We start from the raw sequence: 19,847 nt of genomic DNA, 5'->3' as shown, positions 1-19,847 counted from the left end.
AGTTGAATGGCTTCGACCTACGACGTACGTGGTACTATCGTGGTGAATCCAAACAAACCCGGCAAAGTTCGTCTCATCTGACATGCAGTGGCTGAAGTCGAGGGCATTTCACTGAACCCATTGAACCCAGGCCTTTTGGAGTTAGAGGCAATCACGCTTACCACTACACCACCGGCGCCGCAGACGGGATCTACTGAGCGTTGTGATGAGTTTCTACGATCCCCTTGGTTTTATTGCAGCATGCAGCACCACGGTGAAGTTCTGGTTCAAGATACGTGGAGCAGGTGTCATCTGATATATTCTGCCGCTGGAATCAGTGGTTGATAGTTCTACGGAAGATGACCAAGGTGAAGATCTGTCGTTGCTATTTTCCAGGATACAGTCCGGCTACAAGTCGCTCCAACTCCACATCTTCGTCGATGCGAACGAACAGGCCTTTGCCGCGCTCGCATACATCCGAATCGGCGTGTGGGGAGAAGTTCGATGTACTTTTGATTCATCGAAGACCAAAGTAGCACCCCTGCAATCACTTTCAATGCTGCCACTAGAGTTAATGGTGACTTTAATAGGAGCTCGTCTGAGGCAAACAATCGTAGATCATCATTCCGTGAAGATAACTCGCACCTTTTTCTGGGGTGATTCTACAACAGTGATTTCTTGGATCAAGTCGGATTCACGTCGCTACCGCCAATTTGGCGTCTTTAGAGTCAACGAAATCCTCAGTTTGTCTAAGGTGGATGAATGGAACTGGAACGGAACGAAAACCAACGTCGCTGACGAAGCAACAAAGTGGGGGAAGGCCCATCAACCGAAATCGAAAGCCGCTGGTATCGCGGACCTGCATTCCTGTACGACAAAGCCGGGGAGTGGTTGGAAGAAAATGTGGAAGATACAAACGAAGAACTTCGACCAGCTTTCAGCTGTCCGTATTTCATTGTCAGCCCCCAGCGATGCGTTGCGTATGTTCATCTATTCCTGGGCAACCTACGTCAAGCGTCCAAGGGTAGTGTTCGAGCTACAGCGAAATAATTAAGCCGAGAGGAATTGCAAAAGACGGAGTGCACTTTGTGGATGCTGGTACAGTCGGACGCATATCCTGATGAGATGCCAACGATGAAACGTAGAAGAGAATCCGAGAACGAAGGAAAGCCACTGGAGCGTTTGAGAAAAATTGCGAAGCTATCACAGCAGAGTAATCAATGCGAAGTTGAGCAGTAACTTCACGGATACCTATACGCAGTGGAGGTTAACCCACCCTCAGAACTCCACATGATAGACTGCTGGGAAAGGATGGTTCGGTCCATCAAGGCAGCTTTAGGCATGGTTCTCACGGAACGTAAGCTGAAAAAAATGATCAACTCTCGGCCTTTGACCTTCGTTTCGCTGCAGACGTCAGACCAGAAAGCGACAAACCCAAATCACTTGTTACGTTTAATTTATATCGTGAGCATAAACTCGGAAAATCATGATTGGTTAGGAAAATTAGTAGGATTACATTAACGTACGCATAATTATAGCTTGCAAAAGAGACCAAATAACAAATTACATTGCCAATACGGCCGTTGCTCAGCGTTTTCTCTGACGTTTCCGCTGTTGGGGAAGAACAAGTTCGCATCGAGGAGTCATTAGCTTACGGTGTTGCAGTTCAGTCGCGTTTTGTCGAACGGTCGTACAAAAAACCGCATGCGTTGCAGTTCAGTGCCAGTGTGTGTGCCTCAAATCATCCAGCGCAGACGGATTGACTGGGCCACTTAATCGCCAGACCAGTGATAAATATTATCAGCGAAAGGAAAACAAGGCATCTCGAAAGGTGAAGGGAAATTTGATTGGAAATAGCGAAGATCAGACCCAGACGAATCGGCTAGACTAGTCAATCATCAGATCGGCGTTAGCATTTGAGAACGAAAGGCCCCAGAAGGGGCCTTTGTAGAACCTTTTGCGTGGAGATCGAATTCGTAGAGGACGAAGTAGTGGATTGAGGGAAGGCCGAAGCGGGATTTTCGCGAACCGACGTGGGAGTGGCATTCGGCCAAGTAATGGGTAGCAGAAGCCACGTGCACGTGAGGACGTCGGCAGAAGCCCTGACCGAGGAACTTTTGAGACCACTGGGGTTGCATGATCACCCGTTGCATGTGTGCATCGCTATCCGTTGGTTTCGAGGATTCGGAACGGTTAGATGTGCGTGGACGAGCCCGGTGTCCATAGCTGCAAGGGTGTGGTGATCCAGAGACGAAAGCGATCAGGTGAGTGCCGGAGTCTTCGCAGAAGGGCTGAGCAGCGAGCAAGCTAAACTCATTTTTTTATTAGGTGCACCTATTAGTAGAAAGTAAACGGTATACAGGTAGAGGAAAAATCCAGGCTAGTCAGTAAGAGCAAAGCCTAAATAGGTTAACCCTACGTGTGTCCATATGTAATAAACGTCGGAAATGTGAAGTTCAGTTTTGTGTGCGCTTATTCTGAGAGCTGGTTCAGAATGTCTGAGGTTTTCCATTCACCCTCACCAGATCAATCACGACACACTTCCTACTGTTAAGTTCAACAGGGGGGTACAGCAACCGATAAAACAGCCTGTAAGCAAAGGAGAGTTATTGAGGAGCAGTTGGGACAAGATGCAGCACACATTGGACAGGATCTGGCAAAAGTGGATCACCGAGTATCTGGAGGACCAAGTGGTTCCAAAATGTGCGACCCATCAAAGAGGGTGAGTTGGTAGTCATAGCGGATGAGAAGGTCAGAAATAGGTGGCTGAGAGGTCGGGTAGTGTGTACGTTTCCTGAAAAGGATAGGACCGTGCGGCAAGCTGAGGATATGGAACCGGAAGATGACGCCATAGCAGAAACTGTGGTGTCATGAGGAGGAGGATGTTACACGCAAGCTCCTTGCCATTGCGATGACCAACGTCTTGAAGATGACCCACTGCAGGGACGTGTAGATGACGGCCATGTCATGTCATGAAGACGTAGCGATGACAGGCTGATTAGGTGATTAAATAAAAGAAGTTTTCATTTCGTGAAGAGTGAATGAAATTCCACGATTTGTTTTGTTTTGTAAGATTTTTCTCTATTTATATTTAGCTTAAAATTAACTTAATTATTTGAAATACAGTATTTTACTAAGCCTACTTCTAAATATAATATTTGTTCGCTTCAAATTTAGCGGGGACTAAAATGTAAGTGGATTTGAATTAAAACTATTGTTCCTAAAACTAACCTAATGAAAATTGCAGCTTGAGCAACACCTACTACAAAAAAAAAAGAGTTTTGCTACAAGACTCCGAACGAAAGCGAACACCTACCACGATTCTTTACTATTCGAAACCTTTTATAGGGTAAACGCTCATATAGTTGCGGTACGTTAGAAGCGTTAGGTTAGGCTGGATGTATCTGGGTTTGATTCCCGGTCCGGTCTGGGAGTTTTCCGGGTTGGAAAATTTCTCGACTTCTCTGGGCATAGAGTATGATTGGCAGGCATCGAAAGCTCTCAATTAATACCTGTGTACTGCATCTAGAACACTAAGTTGAGAGCACGCAATAACCCAACAAACAATTCAGAGTCACAAATAAGCATATATATTGAAAAAATGCTTTATAACAGTGTACAGTGCTGATAAAAACGGGTTGTCAAATTATGTGCTGAAAAAAACCTCATTGAGATCGATACATGCGCCTTTATAGCGCTGTTTGCTCTGATTTGATTAAAATACTTATTAAACGCTTTACAAACGATGACTGTCTTCCTGATTCAACACCAGAAGTTTTATCTAATAACATACTGAATAAGTGTAATTTGCACATAAATTGATGCTTTAATTCGACTGTTGCTTTATTATACGTCTAAATTTTGTTTTCTAGCTCCATTATTAGATTCCATTGCATTGCTTAACTATATTGCTGAATAAAGATGAATACAGTCAGCATAATGCCATGTTTTAATGGCATGCTTTGTAAATGCTTTACAAACGGCGTATTCATTCATTATTCCACAACACTGTTTCAGACTAACAACAAAACAAAATTGGTAGCATAGTGGTTACCGTTTCCGCTTTTCAAGTAGAAGGTCGCGAGTTCAATCCCAACATCAACCCTTTTTTTCTACGCCTAATTAATTTAAATCGTAATCATAGATCGTAATCACTCACGACAACCAATTCATCGATCTATCTAAAAGAATAGCCCAGCATCTTTTCCATCGAAATTAGAGAGATGGAGAGGTTACATTGGTCTCATGTAAAACAACTATGAATGAATTAATCATTCTCACATCTCCTTGTATGAGTTAGAGTTACACCGAGGTAAAATACCGTCAGAATTCCATAAGAACCACTTATGAATTTTAGCCACAAGAAATCGATATGAATTTCATAGATTTGCCTTATGGAAAATTATGTCGACAAAAAAAATAATTAAACGGAGCAGACTGGAACCGATCCATAGACGTTGAGATTACGGGTCCTGTGTCTGGACCGCTCGTCTGTCAACGTTTGGGCAAATGGAATGGCTAAAGACATATAAGAGCTACCACATGTTAGACGCAAAATCTTTCATAAGTCGTACTGATGAAATTCATATGTGTCGTTCATAAGTCGAGCCTTATGAAATTCTTGAGTCTATTTGCCTCAGTGTACGGCAAAGAGTGCTGAAAGGTATTCAGATTCAAGCTTTTATTGCTTATTTAGCTGCTCATATGATGTATTCTAGGATAGCTCAGATGGCAAGGCAAGCGGCTGGTGATCAGAAGGTCATGGTTAGAATCCCATATAATGAACACATATGTGTGTATGTATGTATGTAATAAATTTTCTGTGCGGTGGGTGCGTGCTTCGACAGTAATAATTACACAACAATCACTAACGAGAACAACCCTGCGTGCCGTTCTTATTTTCGGATTAATTATCCCGTAGTTGAATAATCGTTTAATAAATGTATAATAGTGTCTAATTAAACATTATTTCACATAAAAATAAAGCGTGTATTATATACACCTTTAATACCATCGCTGTTTAAGGAAGTAATGATGTCCAATAAACGCTGAATAATCAAACAATTGATCGAATAAAGCTCTGTTACAACTCTTGTTAGTCGAATAAAAGCTTCTCGACATACCTTATTCACACCAAATATTTCGATGTTTGTGGTTGAATAAATTCTCCAGATTTGTGTGAACAAAGCCTGAACAGAAGTTATTATTAAAAATAGTACAATGGATGCGATCCTGGCGTAGTAGTTAACCTCCATACCTCTCACGCCAAAGTCACGAGTTCAAAACTCACCCCGGACAAATCAAGAATGACTAAGAGTGTTAAAGTGACCATAATAAAAAAAAGGAAAGATAGTACAAGTGCTATTAAGCATGAAGTTGAATAAAATCGTCAAGAAGTCGTTTATTTAATAGGCAATTGGTTGTTGGGAAGCTAATATGTGATAAGAATAAGCTGTAGATGCGAAGAAGAAGAAGAAGAAGAAGAAGAAGAAGAAGAAGAATGCGAAACACGACATCGTCAGTCAACGACGACACGGAGTATTCGAACAGGTTGAATTTTCATATCACGCTTAAATTTTGTCCTGATTCAGTCATGGAAATAACCTAGGTGGACCATGTCTGCCTCCAGATCAAGTATCTCAACCCTCCCGTACTTATATCAACATTCTAGCGTACATTAAAGTCTGTCTGCTGCCATATACGTATATCTAAAACTCGTTGTCTCGGTCAACACAACCCTTTTATTTTGCCTTCTGCAGCCAACCCAAAACCAATTCGGTAAATGTTGTAATCTCTTCAACTCATAAATGGTCAGTCTTGCGGTTTTATCCCACATGTATGTAGGAGGACGACGAAGCGAACGGTGGTGTGCGTCATCGGTTGGTACTATCTGGAACGGTCGGATGAAGTGTCTTCTTATGAAATAAATTCTTTAACTATCGACCAAGATAAGAGCCTGTCTCCTTTTTCTATTACGTGGTTGGATGGTGGTTGTGGCTTTTTCGGATTGCTTGCTTCCATCCCTTGGTTCTTCTTCCTGGATCAGACTTGCTATTTATGACTGGCAAGACGCGCAGTAGCCTTTTCATTCAACTTTTCTCGAGCTCCGTGTAGCTTTATCCCTCTAATTGACCCTTTTATTCCGACTAAACGATAAAACTTTCTAGCCCCTGCCCCTACCCCTGCCGTTGGCGAAGGTTGGCGTCTGTCGTTATGTTTTGGGTTGCTGATGCTGGAGCAAGAAGGATGTAAGGAACGAAGGCATAGGAACCCTCGGGATGAATGGATCGTTTTGGTTCGGCATTGCGTCGCGCCTACACTTTGCCTTCGAATGTAACGAAGATAAAAGCGTTCGATGTTATTTACGAGACAGTTTAGTGTACTATATTGGCGCAAGTGCGAAAGTTTATTGACTGGTCCTATCCATTAGATGATAATAGTCGGTCAATGGTTTAAGAGGAAAAGTAATTTTAGGCTCGGCTATGACGCAAAGCGTTGACGATGTGAATGTTATTCGGCCTAATTTTTGGTGAAATTTATGGATTCCAAGAATTACACAGTTCTACGCATATTACTGGTATTTGGTTCATACAGGGTAGAGAACTATTGAGGCCTAATCGCCCAGTTTGGGCCTATCGAGTATAAAACGTCAAATAAATCCATGATTTCGGCGTTAACAAGTCAATTCTGCGTTTGGTGCGATACTTTAGTTCAAGTGAACTAACTTGATATGAATGTTTGCACCCATTATCCTCAAAAAACAAAGTAGCACTCCGACCGAATAAATTTGTATTTTCATCAAATCTTACGATACGTACGAAAAGGTGGATACATTTTTAAGTAATCTCACTCTGGGCCAGGAACCGAAATTAGCAAGACAAAACCTCTAGCGCATTGGGTCTTTGGCAAAGTTTCTCGGTTTAACATGCACGTTCATCTGGTCATGAAAATTAGTTCAAATTTTCTCCGCATAGATGGTGCTGCGATACTAACTATCTTATTTCGCATAATAGAGGTTTGCTGTCTTGGACAAAGTTGTAGAACTTAAAATAATATATAAAAATGCCCGAAGACTCAAAGTTCTATGTTTTCAAATAACAAAGATATAGTTTATATTATAAAATGATCCGGAGATGAACTAGCCATAGGCTAAAAATCTCCTTAATAAAGAACTTAAAAATAATAATAATAATAATATAGTAAAATTTAGCTGTAACTTACGTTTTTTGTACTATTTTCCATACAAATCCTTCTTCCGGCGTTAAGGGTATCTTTTAAATCAGATAATTTGCAAGTTTTAAGGAAGAGTTGTAAATATTTTTGGTCGATACAAGTGAAATATTAGCCAAAATAGTAAAAAAGTAGCAAGTATTAGCAAAAAGTCATTTACTTTCTGAAATGTACCATTTATCATCAATCAAAGGTGAAAGTTTGCCGGACATATAATTTTATATATTTGAGATTTCATATTCATATGAATTCATATATTACAATGTTTATTCAATTGACATTTGCCACAGGATCTTGGTGCATGGACCGACAATCATAAGCCATTGTGATATTCCGATTGGTTTATTATCTGAAGAGGCGCAACAGCGGCGAAACACATCCATCAGAAAATATCGGGAGCACCATTCCCGACAATTCAGTCATCTTGCAAACATCCAAACATCGAGGACGTATTCCATCGACTTTTGCTGAACTCTGACCCAGTGATGACAATACAGAAACAGTTTCCTCAAACCAATAACTATGAATCTAGATATCTCATCAACATTTGTCACACGCACACATGTTCTAGAATATACATGAAGGAGCTTTGTGCATACATTAGTACAGCGTTCGCCAACGTGCAGCTAGCGAAGCTTAAGAGACATATTCCATCGTTTCCATCGCATGCAGCCAGCGAGCCGTGCATTGGCGAACGCTTATGGATCAATGAAAATACTGAGGTTTTGACAGAACTATGCTGTGGCTACCACAGTATTGTACATTTGATCATCCATATACACTAGCGCCAAAAACATGCTGTGGTGGGTTCAAAACTTGACCATCAAAATTGATCGATTGATTAAACATTGCAGTCTATGAACTCAGATATCTCAAATATATAAAATTATATGTCCGGCAAACTTTCACCTTTGATTGATGATAAATGGTACATTTCAGAAAGTAAATGACTTTTTGCTAATAGGGGAAATGACGGCTTCGGCATGACAGACTATTTTCGGCAACCCAAATTGAAACACTATTTTCACTGGATTATCTTACGAAAACGCTTCGCTGAATGCATGCAAACGATTCTTTATGCTTTCATCTTCAATTTGACTATATTTTTACCACTGAGAAAAAGCAATCTAGCAGGGTTTTCTTGAAATGAAACACACGCACTACAAATTGTAGCTGATTTCGAGTTGCCGATAATAGAACAGCAGATTTACATGCAGTTCAAATGGAACGGTTGCCGAAGAAAAACTGGTTGCCGACAATACTCGCTCTCACTAGAGAAGATTGGAGCTTTGTAAAAGTGTTTCAAAACAGTTTTTGACAATTCTTTCGACTGAAATTGTTAGAGCAGCTGGCAGCAAAAGATTGTAAACAAACCAATACTGCATATGTGTGCGTTCCATAGAGAAAAAGGCTATAGAAAGAAGGTCGCTGCTTAGGTTGCCGAGAATACGTAAATTCCCCTACTTGCTACTTTTCAAGAACCGTATTATGAAAATCATGGTAATTTTCGCTATTTTGGCTAATATTTCACTTGTATCGACCAAAAACATTGGCAACTCTTCCTTAAAACTTGCAAATTATCCGACTTATAAGATACCCGGTGTTAAAAATGAAGGATTTGTCATTTGTATGGCAAATAGTACCAAAAACGTAAATTACAGCTAAATTTTACAACAATCACTATATCTTTATTATTTGAAAATTTTGAACTTTGAGTATTTCGGCATTTTTATATATTATTTTATTTTCTACAACTTTATCCCAGACAGCAAATCTCTATAATGCGAAATAAGAAAGTTAGTATCACAGCACCATCTGTGCGGAGGAAATTTGAACTAATTTCCATGACCAGACGAACGTGCATGTTAAACCGAGAAACTTTGCCAAATAAATCAATTCATTATAATGCAAATCCAATACGCTATAGGTTTTGTCTAGCTAATTTCGGTTCCTGGCCCAGTGTGCACTGGAAGCATTCTATTTCTAATCTAATCTAATCTAACACCAACACAGCCAGTTCTTAAAAGCATCCTGCAAAATGATATAAATATTCCTACATCATGTTTCTTGTCTGTTTGATATATGTTTCACATCGAAGATGCGTCACACATATCAAAACGGCCAGGCCTACTGTGCAGCATTTAAGGGGCAAGATGATTCAGAAAACATCAGGCCTGTTTAATTTGAAGATTTAATGGATGAATACGTGGACATCTCGTACACCGTACGTTCCGATTTTGGTATTTATATGATTGGTTGGTCTTTGGAAGCATCAAAGCTAGAAAGGTTAAGTGATGCTCTACTTTGTTCTGACGATTGGGGCATGAGCACTAGCTCTTTTCCCAGCCTTTTATGACTTATGGCCAGTGAATCCAAACACATAAAGCAACCAACGATACAGACAAAACGGTTGCAACGACTACCATGACAAACTCGCTCTGTAACATAGCTCGATCGAAGTGGTAGAAGGACAATGATATATTGCTTGCCTGCTTTGTTGCAATATACACAGATAAGGACATATCGTGATCTGAATCGAGAAAAGACATAACAAAAAAATTCCCATTTACACACGTGTATCATCTTCGGCTTTACTTCGTGAAGCAGCTTGCCAACAATTTGCTCGATTCCTTCTACCGCCCTGAGTGAGCTGTGTCACACTGTTTGCTTGTCATGAAAAAAGGAAGAAGATTACATCATTATTGCTTTCCACTTCTGACAAAGCATTATCATTCGGTTCGTTGATCGCTTGTCATTTTATCATTTGGAGATATTTTTGATTCCTTACTTATGGCTATAACGCCAATACTCGCTTTGTGAAATCTATGAATATAAACAATATTTTTGATTTGAAATATACAATATAGAAATGCATAACGGCGGTGGTCACTACCCGAGTCTTGTCACTATTATCAAGTCATGTAACTTTTTAGTAACAAGGACTAAAATGTGATCCTTTGATAACTGGAAAATCCTGATTCCCTAGCTTGAAGTTGTCACGACTAGGGTTCGGTGGTAGTTCTTATACCAGTAACGCACCACAAAAAGGTGATCTCCCAACGTTACTGGTAAGAAAAGATAAAAATTTACAAAATGAAACGAACTCACCAAGTTTAGTCAATTGAACCTGAAGGCTGCTTGACATGTGTTGAAGTCCAAATTGTAGACGAAGCTTGACGAACATGAACATGAACTAGTCCAGTTTATGGTAGTTGTGCCGAATGTCTTCCGTCGATTTGAGATAAACAAATGTTCGGCTGTATGTAGTCGATTTCTGATGTGCAGTGGCCAATAGTCAGGTTCAACGCTGAATGAGGAACTAGAAATTGTCTCTTGAGCCTGGTTTTGGCCAGATCAGCAACCGATTATAGATAAAAAAAAACTCCACGGAAAAAAACAAACGTCACTTTCTATCACACGCACAGCCTTCTCTTTCAGTGTGCACTGGAAGCATTCTATTTTGTGAAAAACATCCAAACGAAAAATAGAGGTAAAGGGTGGTTTGTGTTTGTAGGCCCAACATTAGATCTAAGCCCTATCACTGAAAAAAAACTGGACTGGGATATATTTGGCATATTCAGAACAAGATTGATAGTCCGATTTGGGTTAACATCGCCTCAGATAGTTTAGTCGGTAAATACAAGGTATTACAATAGAGACCACCCTAAGACCAGAAGGTCCCGAAAAAACGTGCTCAACTTTTTGGCTCAGCTCTGTTACTATTGTTGGTCCCAAGCTAATCGATGCACCCCTCGAAACATAGGAAAAACCAATAACCCCTCATTTTATCTGCCAAACTTCCATATCGAATCAAAACAAACATAGTGTAGTACTAGAATTTTGACTAGAATGGGGTACGCTTATAGATGTACTTGGGACCAATAAGCTATTCAAGTAGTGAGCCAATTTAAAATCGTTAGTTTTCAAGCCGGAGGCGGCAGGTACAATTCCCGGCACAGTCGAGGAAATTTTTCGGGTTGGAAATTTTTTAGACTTCCCTGGACATAGAGCTATTATTGTGCTTGCCACACAATATACAATTGCATGCTTGGTTAGCATAGAATGCTCTCAATTAATAAGTGTGGAAGTAAATCTAGAACAGTAAGTTGAATACCAGCAAAAAGCTCCCTACAGAAGCGTATAAAATGGTTGGAACTGGTTTTCAGGATCGTTTATCAGATTTTATTTTTTTCATAATCGGAATTTAAAAATATGTTCTTATTAATCAACCGTTAAACAAAGATTACATCGCTAAGGATTCAAAAGAATTCTCGACAAAGCATTTTTTTCTGAATAATAAACGCTTTTCTGCATTCAGGTGAATAATAACTCTAAATGAGCTTTTCATTTCTAAATTCAGATTAAAACAATCTCAAATCAAAATTTCAATCTCACCCATCCTTTGAATCTTATCTGCTGGTCTCTAAAACGTTCCATCTCATTGCGTGAATCACATACATAATTTAACGCACACTATTCACCGAAGTTTGCTCTGATAATGATAAAAATCTCTTTGATCTTGGTACAACACTACAGTCCTCCATCCTTCCATTCTCCAGCATCAAACGCACTCCACGAGCTCGGTCTTAAAGACTTCCATCGCCCAGCCCACTACAAGCAACCTGTGAAACAAATCTCAACCTTTCTTTTTCCCACAGTGAAAAGCCAAAACTCATCTCTGTGGATAGATCGATTCATCTTATTCTCACCCTGGCATCAAATTTTTCCCTTTAATCACAGCATCTGACGCCGCATTCTCGCCAGGCCAGGAGCCCAAAAAACTGTACAAACGCCTCCGGTATGTTTTCCATCAATTTAGCTTGTCATGTTCATTTATCCCTCAAGGCGCCGTCAGGACAGCTTAGCCGGCCAACAAATTTACCCATCCTGGAATTTGCACCCCGAAAATTTCCATTTTCCACCCGTCGCGTCGACTTGTCTTACACGCTGTGAGAAGAGCATTTTTCCCCGGCTGCTGTTTCAGTCCCAACTATACTGTGCTTACCAGCCAGCGTCCCCCGTCCCTCCTTTTTGGGACATTCAAAGTTATGCTTGGAAAACAAATGCAGCAGTCCCTGGAAAAACAATCCTACAATAGCAAGTGAGCCGCAAAAACTGTGCTGCCCATCCTTATGCTTCTTTTTCGTCTCGTCTTCTGGGTGTCGTTCGCTGCAATCTCAAAAGACCGTCTTTACTGATGTGGCATCCTTCTGTTTGGAATATTCTTACTGAGGGTAGTGTAAAACCCCGGGAACAATAAATATTCTGTTTTTATAATAAATGATTTCCGTCTCGTCACTGCTGTGCGCCACCATTCGAGTGTCAGTTCGGTCAGACCAGTTGGGCACGAGAAAAAAAAATGAAAGGACTTGGGAAAACAACTGCACCAAGAGACACAAAGTGGGGGGATGCATTTTGTTAAGACTTTCTCACTTCAACGTATGAAACACAAAGTGCTAGTGCTCCGGCACTTCTTGACGGATGGGTGGCGTTTTGGAGTCGGAAAAGGGACTTGACGCTGCAAGGAGCTAAATCGGTTTTTGATTGCACTTAGGCAGTTGTGTCAGCCGTTTGAACTAATTTGGAAGAAGAAGAAAAAAGTACATTGAGGCTTTTTTAATTTGTTCCGTGCCGGACCAAAACCTGTCCAGCCTAGAAATGTGTACACAAAGTAAGGTAATTTTTTCTAAGCGATCGCCGAAGTTAATGCCAATAATGGAATCAATTCACTGTAACCGGGGATATCTTCTTCTTATTCATCGCATTTCAAGTTTATTGCTTATCGCATATTAACTTATTGCGTGCTCTCATTTTAGTGTTCTAGATGCACTTTCACAGTTTTTAATTCACAAACGCAAAAAGCTTAGAGAATAGTAAACACTCAAACCCTGTTCAAGATTGATAGAGTATTTAGAAAAATGCCACTAACTATGGCATGATTACTACAATTCCTGGAAATTCATTAATTATTAAATATTTTGAATTGGAATGCTCGATCTCTAAAAGATAATGAAGACCAGCTATTCAAATTTTTGAGAGTTTATAAAGTGCTACGTACAGTCGTTATAACTGAAACGTTCCTAAAATTTGACCATAAGGTTAAAAAGGACGCACATTATTTCATTTATCGAAATGATCGTCTTGATGGAGTCGGTGGTGGTGTTGCCATGATTGTTCATAGACGTATCAAACATCAATTTCTTTATTCATTTGAAACCTTTTGAGTTTCTGTCGAATCAAAATTATGTCAACTTACTTTTATACCTACCTATTTGCCATTCCAATGCGTAGGTCAGCAAAAGAATTTTCTCAAGGTTGACCTTCAGAAACTTACCCGTCAAAATTCTTCTTAATTTGTGATTTTAATGCCAAACACTGCTCATGGAATCATGCTCAAAGCGATTCCAATAGTAATATTCTGTTTGATAAATATTGTCACACTATTCAATATCCAAACAACCCAACATGCTTTTCTTTGTCAAGAAATCCTTCAACTATTGATGTGTTTCAATGATTTATGTGATTCATGTCAACTTTGTAGCCAACTGGTTACCCATGCTGACTTCAGTTCTGATCACCTTGCAGTAACTTTTGAAATAGCCCAAGAACTAATTTCTAATCCCAACAGCTCTACTTTGAATTACCGTAGAGCTGATTGGGAGCAATATCGAACATTTATGAAACATAGCTTCTATCCAAATATACCTTTACAAACCAAAGACGAGTTAATTATGCTCTTAAATCTCTTACAACTTCTATAGTTGAAACAACAGCTGCCTCAGTTTAAAAATGCGAGGTTAAATTCCATTCAGTCATAATAGACGATGATCTTCAGCTCTTGTTCCGTCTGAAAAAATGTTTGTAGGCGGCTAAATCAAAGAACACTCGATCCTGCCGTGAGATTTATTTTCAAAAACAAATTAAAAAGCGATTCTCTGCCCTGAGGAACCAAAATTTTTTAAATCATGTTTCGCAATTAGGCCCGAGTTGCAAACCCTTTTGGAAGCTCACAAACGTGTTTTTAAATTCTCAAAAGCCTATTCCAGCGCTTAAAAAGGTGGTAAAATTATGATCACAAATCGGAAAAAGATCAGAAACTTGCGTAGCAATTAGATAATTCCCATACTTTTAGTTTGGGTCTTACTAGTCCTATTGAGAATCAGGTTGTTCAGGATTATCTGCATATTTTCTCTCGCTACTCATCAACTCTTAAGAGCTTTAGTTGAAGATGCTAATTTCAAATAACACACTAAAGTGGTAATTTTTATACGATAGATGGAGGAGATGAAAGTCTATTTTATGAAATTAGTTCAAAATTATTTAACTTACAGAACTCTACAGGTAAATTCCAAATCTGATCGACTACTTGTTAGAGCAGGAGCTTTACAGGTTAACATTCTTGGGCCTATATTGTGTAAAATTTTCACTTCGGACCTCCCTGATTTGCCTGAGGATTAAAAAAGAAGTCTTAGTATTATTTGCTGCAGACTGCAGGACTCTTCATTAATGAAATAGACTCCTGTTTCTCAAAGAAAAATATTTATTTTCGAACAAATGCATAAGTTAACTTTACATTAATGAAAATCAACATACATATGACCGATTTCACGTTAGTTTGAATGTTTACTTTTAATTTCTGAAGGACTTTTCTCTTAATACCGCCCATTAGATAATGCACAACTTTCTTCTTAACTTTTCGCTTTTTTTTTCCTTGATTTGTTTTCCGTTGATCTTGTTTTTCGTGCTAAGCACCAATGCAACCGACGCCAGAAAGGCAGCTTCCATACCTGGACCCTACCTATCAACCCATCAACTCATGAACCGGGGATCAACGACCGAAGGAAGGCGTGATCAGAGATGTATTGCCTCAGAACTTTTCGTTGTGCTGCTCACCAAATTTTCTTGAAGCAGTCAAAAGAGCTTGTTTCTCTTCCATCTTTCTTTAGATGCCGTTTAACCAGGTTAAGCATCACATTTCAAATAATCAACATGGTTTTTTTTAAGGTCGGTCAACGTCTACTAATCTTTTGGAATTTTTAAACTTTTCTATTGAAGCAATGGATAGAGGTAATATGGTTGAAACCTTATACACTGACTTTAGTAAGGGCAGCACAATTAATCATCAATAAAAAAAGCGAAATGAGCAATAAAAAGTTTCAAATTGGCCACTAAATACTACAGGGGTGCACCAATAAACAAAAAACAAGTTGCAATAGAAATGAAGAAAAAGGCAATGAACAAATAAAAAGCTTCTTTTAATAATTTGAATGTGAGCGGTAAAAATGGCAAAAAGGGCAATAGTAAATACAATACGCTCAATTAAATAAGGATGAATCTCCACTAAATTAGGAAATTTGAGCACAAAATAACTCACTTTCGTCACCTGCAGTTGAAGATATTTTCCCATAAAAGTGGCAAAATGAGCAATGTCATATTGAATAACAGCAATAAATAAATCTAAAATGTCCCACACAAAGCGCACAGTTATCACTGTTTTAATCCAATTATGCTGTAAAATCGTGATTATTTCCCCAAGAAAAAAATGAAAATATCTTTTAAAAACTGTAAAAGTTCCAGGAACTAGGAGATAAATGTATGCTTGAACATGAGGATGAGCCATCGTAAGATATGAATCGTTCTTAAAGAAAAGAAAATAATTCATGCAGGAAAGTAAAAATGAGCAATTAAAAACGAACACTGCGCAATATAAAATAAAACAAAATTCCAATGATATTCAGGAAATATTCCTTTAAATTGAAAGTTTATGAGCCAATAACCCCGATCAATTTCCATATGGTATTTTCAAGACAGCGATAAGTAGTGATACTGTGTCTTGGCTAACAAAGTCGATGTCGATAAAGAAGATTAACGAATGTGGGTCTCATTGAAAAAGGTACCATTAAACAAAATCAAAAGAGCACTAAGAACAGCTGTTTGAGCAATATATACGTCACAAAAGAGCACTAGAAAATGCCATTTGAGCAATATAAAGGTAAAAAAAGACACAAAAAGCACAATGAACGTCCCAGGGAAAATTTTAAAAACGCTCAACAAAAAATAAGAAATGAGCAAGAAACGTATAAAATTATCACTCTGAAAAATAAATTGAGCATTTTATAGGCCATGAAGGTCACTAAGAACGAAAACAATATCTTTTGAAAACCTGCAAATCTTCATCGAACCATAGACAAACAGACATAACACTCGCATCTTGTACATCGAACACGCATTTAACGTTCAATTTAAATATATGTTAGTTGATAAAACCTCCGCCGGTGGCGTCCATAGTTCATTTAATCTTGCCTTCATTTGATTGTTGAAAAAAAAATTAGGCGATAGTTCGATCACAGACAAACGGACATAGCACATTGAATAGTTTCCACTGTAAACCATCTTAACTAAAACATTATCGCCATCTGTTGAGAACACTGTCACAGGTAGCACTTAGGAACTTAGGAGTAATTCTTGACTCGAAGTTGACATTTGTAGATCATGTGAATACCACAATTCACAAAGCAAATAATATGTTGGGATTCATAAAAAGATTTAGTTATCATTTTAAAGACCCATATACCATCAAAACACTTTATATAGCTTTCGGTAGATGGGTAGAAGTCATTTTTTATGCATTCTTTTCTGTAATTTTTACCATTGATTGTGCCCGTTGTGAAATACGATGAACTCTTTAAGCCACAGGAGCAAATGGCTTGCCACATCAAAACGTTTTTTCCAAATTTTCCGGTTCGGATGCATTGCACATCATCAGGCACATCTGTCCTCTGCTCAGCGTTGAAAAATTGCGGCCCGGGAAATGTAATGGTATCCAATTTGACGTACCTACGTCTCGTCGTCCATCAAAATGCACCGGTTCGGCTTTTGAAGGAGAACGTCATACAAGTTCAGTAACCGTATTTTCGAAGAAGCTTTCTGTTAATCCGTCCTTTTGGGTACTTTTTGCTTCTTGTAGGATCTGATATTGTTACGTTTTTATATTCTGCACAGTACCGACGCTAATGTCCAATTTTGGGCAATTTCACGAACGGAACACGGTTTAAGCGATTTTAAAAGGCATATTGCTGCCTTTTTCTGGTCCGATTCCCTCTTTTTGCGCCCAGATTTCAGTCCTTAGTTTCTCTTCTTATTTACAAAAATGGAAGATTTCTTTCAACGCTTCCATAGCTCAGCTTATAATATTTCCACATAAGCCTAGAGCTTCCTTTTTGAAACCTAGTAGTAGTCACATAGTCACTATGAATGGAGTTCCAATTTCTTGGTGAAGTCAAGTGAAATATGTTGGATAAGTACTAGACCAACTCTTACTTTTAAAGATCAAATTGAGGGCATTCAAGCCAAATTTATCAAATATGTACACAAAATGTTTGTATCCTCTTATAAACAGGAAATCCAAACTTTGCCTGAAGAATAAACTTCTTTTTTTTTTTAACTCTTTATTTGTTCCAAATTCAAAATAAATTACATTTCATTTTTAACCTAGGTGCTCCAGTTACTACAGTAACTTACCAGCCTTAATTGTTATGATATATATCTAAGTGTTTTTACATTGTTCATGTCTTGGCAATTCAGTATTTTAAACAGGTTTTTTAAACCTGCATGTCAGTATAACAATTGATAGCTTAAAACTAAATAACTAAAACTAAATCTTATCTAAGTATAAAGGGAATTAATCGTTGCAATTGAGGATTGTAACGATTTTTGCCGGAAATTATTAATTATTTTGTTGGACATTTGTGCTAAAGTCTCAACATTCGAAATTCTATGTACTTCGGTAGTACTGTACCAGGGAGGCAACTTCAAAATCATCTTCAGAATTTTGTTCTGAATCCTTTGAAGTGCTTTTTTCCTGGTAGTGCAACAACTAGACCATATTGGCACAGCGTAAAGCATGGCCGGTCTAAAAACTTGTTTAAATATTAGAAGTTTATTCGTCAGGCAAAGTTTGGATTTCCTGTTTATAATAGGATACAAACATTCAATATATTTGTTACATTTGGCTTGAATGCCCTCAATGTGATCTTTAAAAGTTAATTTATGGTCAAGTATTAATCCAAGATATTTCACTTGGTTTGACCAGGAAATTGGAACTCCGTTCATAGTGACTATGTGACTACTACTAGGTTTCAAAAAGGAAGCCCTGGGCTTATGTGGAAATATTATAAGTTGAGTTTTGGAAGCGTTGGGAGAAATCTTCCATTTTTGTAAATAAGAAGAGAAAATATCTAAACTTTTCTGAAGTCTGCTGCAAATAACACGAAGACTTCTTCCTTTAGCGGAAATGCCTGTGTCATCAGCGAACAAAGATTTGTGGCAACCCTGAGGCAAATCAGGGAGGTCCGAAGTGAAAATGTTATACAATATAGGCCCAAGAATGCTACCCTGAGGAACTCCTGCTCTAACAGGTAGTCGATTAGATTTGGAATTTTGATAATTTACCTGCAGAGTTCTGTCAGTTAAATAATTTTGAACTAATTTCATAATGTAAAGTGGAAAATTAAACTTTTTCAATTTAGCAATCAAACCTTCATGCCAAACACTGTCGAATGCTTTTTCTATGTCTAGAAGAGCAACTCCAGTTGAGTGGCCTTCAGATTTGTTTGAACGAATTAAATTAGTAACTCTCAAGAGTTGATGAGTAGTTGAATGCCCATGGCGAAATCCAAACTGCTCATCTGCAAAAATTGAGTTCGTATTGATGTGAAGCATCATTCTATTCAAAATTATTTTTTCAAAAAGTTTACTTATTGAAGAAAGCAAACTTATTGGACGGTAGCTAGAAGCTTCAGCTGGATTTTTATCAGGCTTCACAATTGGAACAACTTTTGCATTTTTCCATTTATCAGGAAAGTATGCCAAATGGAAACATCTGTTAAATAATTTTACCAGGAAAGACAAGGTACTCTCTGGGAGTTTTTTGATGAGGATATAGAAAATTCCATCATCACCTGGAGCTTTCATATTTTGAAAATTTTTAGTTATAGACCTTACTTCGTCCAAATCAGTCCCCCAGGAATCATCAAAAATATTTTCCCGAGAGAAAATATTCAGAAAATCCCGAGCAACCTGATTCTCAATAGGACTAGTAAGACCCAAACTGAAATTATGGGAACTCTCGAATTGCTTAGCAAGTTTCTGAGCTTTTTCCAAATTTGTGATCAAAATGTTACCACCTTCTTTAAGCGCTGGAATTGGTTTTTGAGGTTTTTTCAAAATTTTTGTGAGTTTCCAAAAGGGTTTGGAACTCGGGTCTAATTTAGAAACATTATTTCCAAAAGTTTTGTTCCTCAGGGCAGAGAATCGCTTTTTAATTTGTTTTTGCAAATCCCGCCAGATAACTTTCATGGCAGAATCGCGTGTTCTTTGAAATTGTCTCCTACGGACATTTTTAAGACGGATCAAGAGCTGAAGATCATCGTCTATTATAATTGAATCGAATTTAACCTCGCATTTTGGTACTGAGGCAGCTCTTGCTTCAACTATAGAAGTAGTCAGAGATTCAAGAGCATAATTAATTTCATCTTTGGTTTGCAAAGGAATGTTTGGATCGAAGTTATATTCCATAAATGTTCGATACTGCTCCCAATCAGCTCTATGGTAATTGAAAGTAGAGCTGTTGGGATTAC

General features: G+C 38.4%; 1 protein-coding gene across 1 annotated transcript in view; it reads left to right on the top strand.

Annotated features, from left to right (window-relative positions):
* The first annotated feature begins 2,176 nt into the window (after positions 1-2,176).
* Positions 2,177-19,847, top strand: part of LOC135708864 (putative nuclease HARBI1) — a 78,072-nt gene continuing 60,401 nt past the window's right edge. The window contains exon 1 of the mRNA XM_065231038.1: positions 2,177-2,243. Within this exon, the coding sequence (XP_065087110.1) occupies positions 2,177-2,243 (67 nt within the window). The remainder of the gene's footprint in view (positions 2,244-19,847) is intronic.

This window comes from Ochlerotatus camptorhynchus, unplaced genomic scaffold (genome assembly GCF_037179485.1).
Source record: "Ochlerotatus camptorhynchus isolate MF236.1 unplaced genomic scaffold, CSIRO-AGI_Acam_v1.1 ptg000336l, whole genome shotgun sequence".
Taxonomy (NCBI): Eukaryota; Metazoa; Arthropoda; class Insecta; order Diptera; family Culicidae; genus Ochlerotatus; species Ochlerotatus camptorhynchus.
This window is presented reverse-complemented; position numbering and strand designations above follow the sequence as displayed.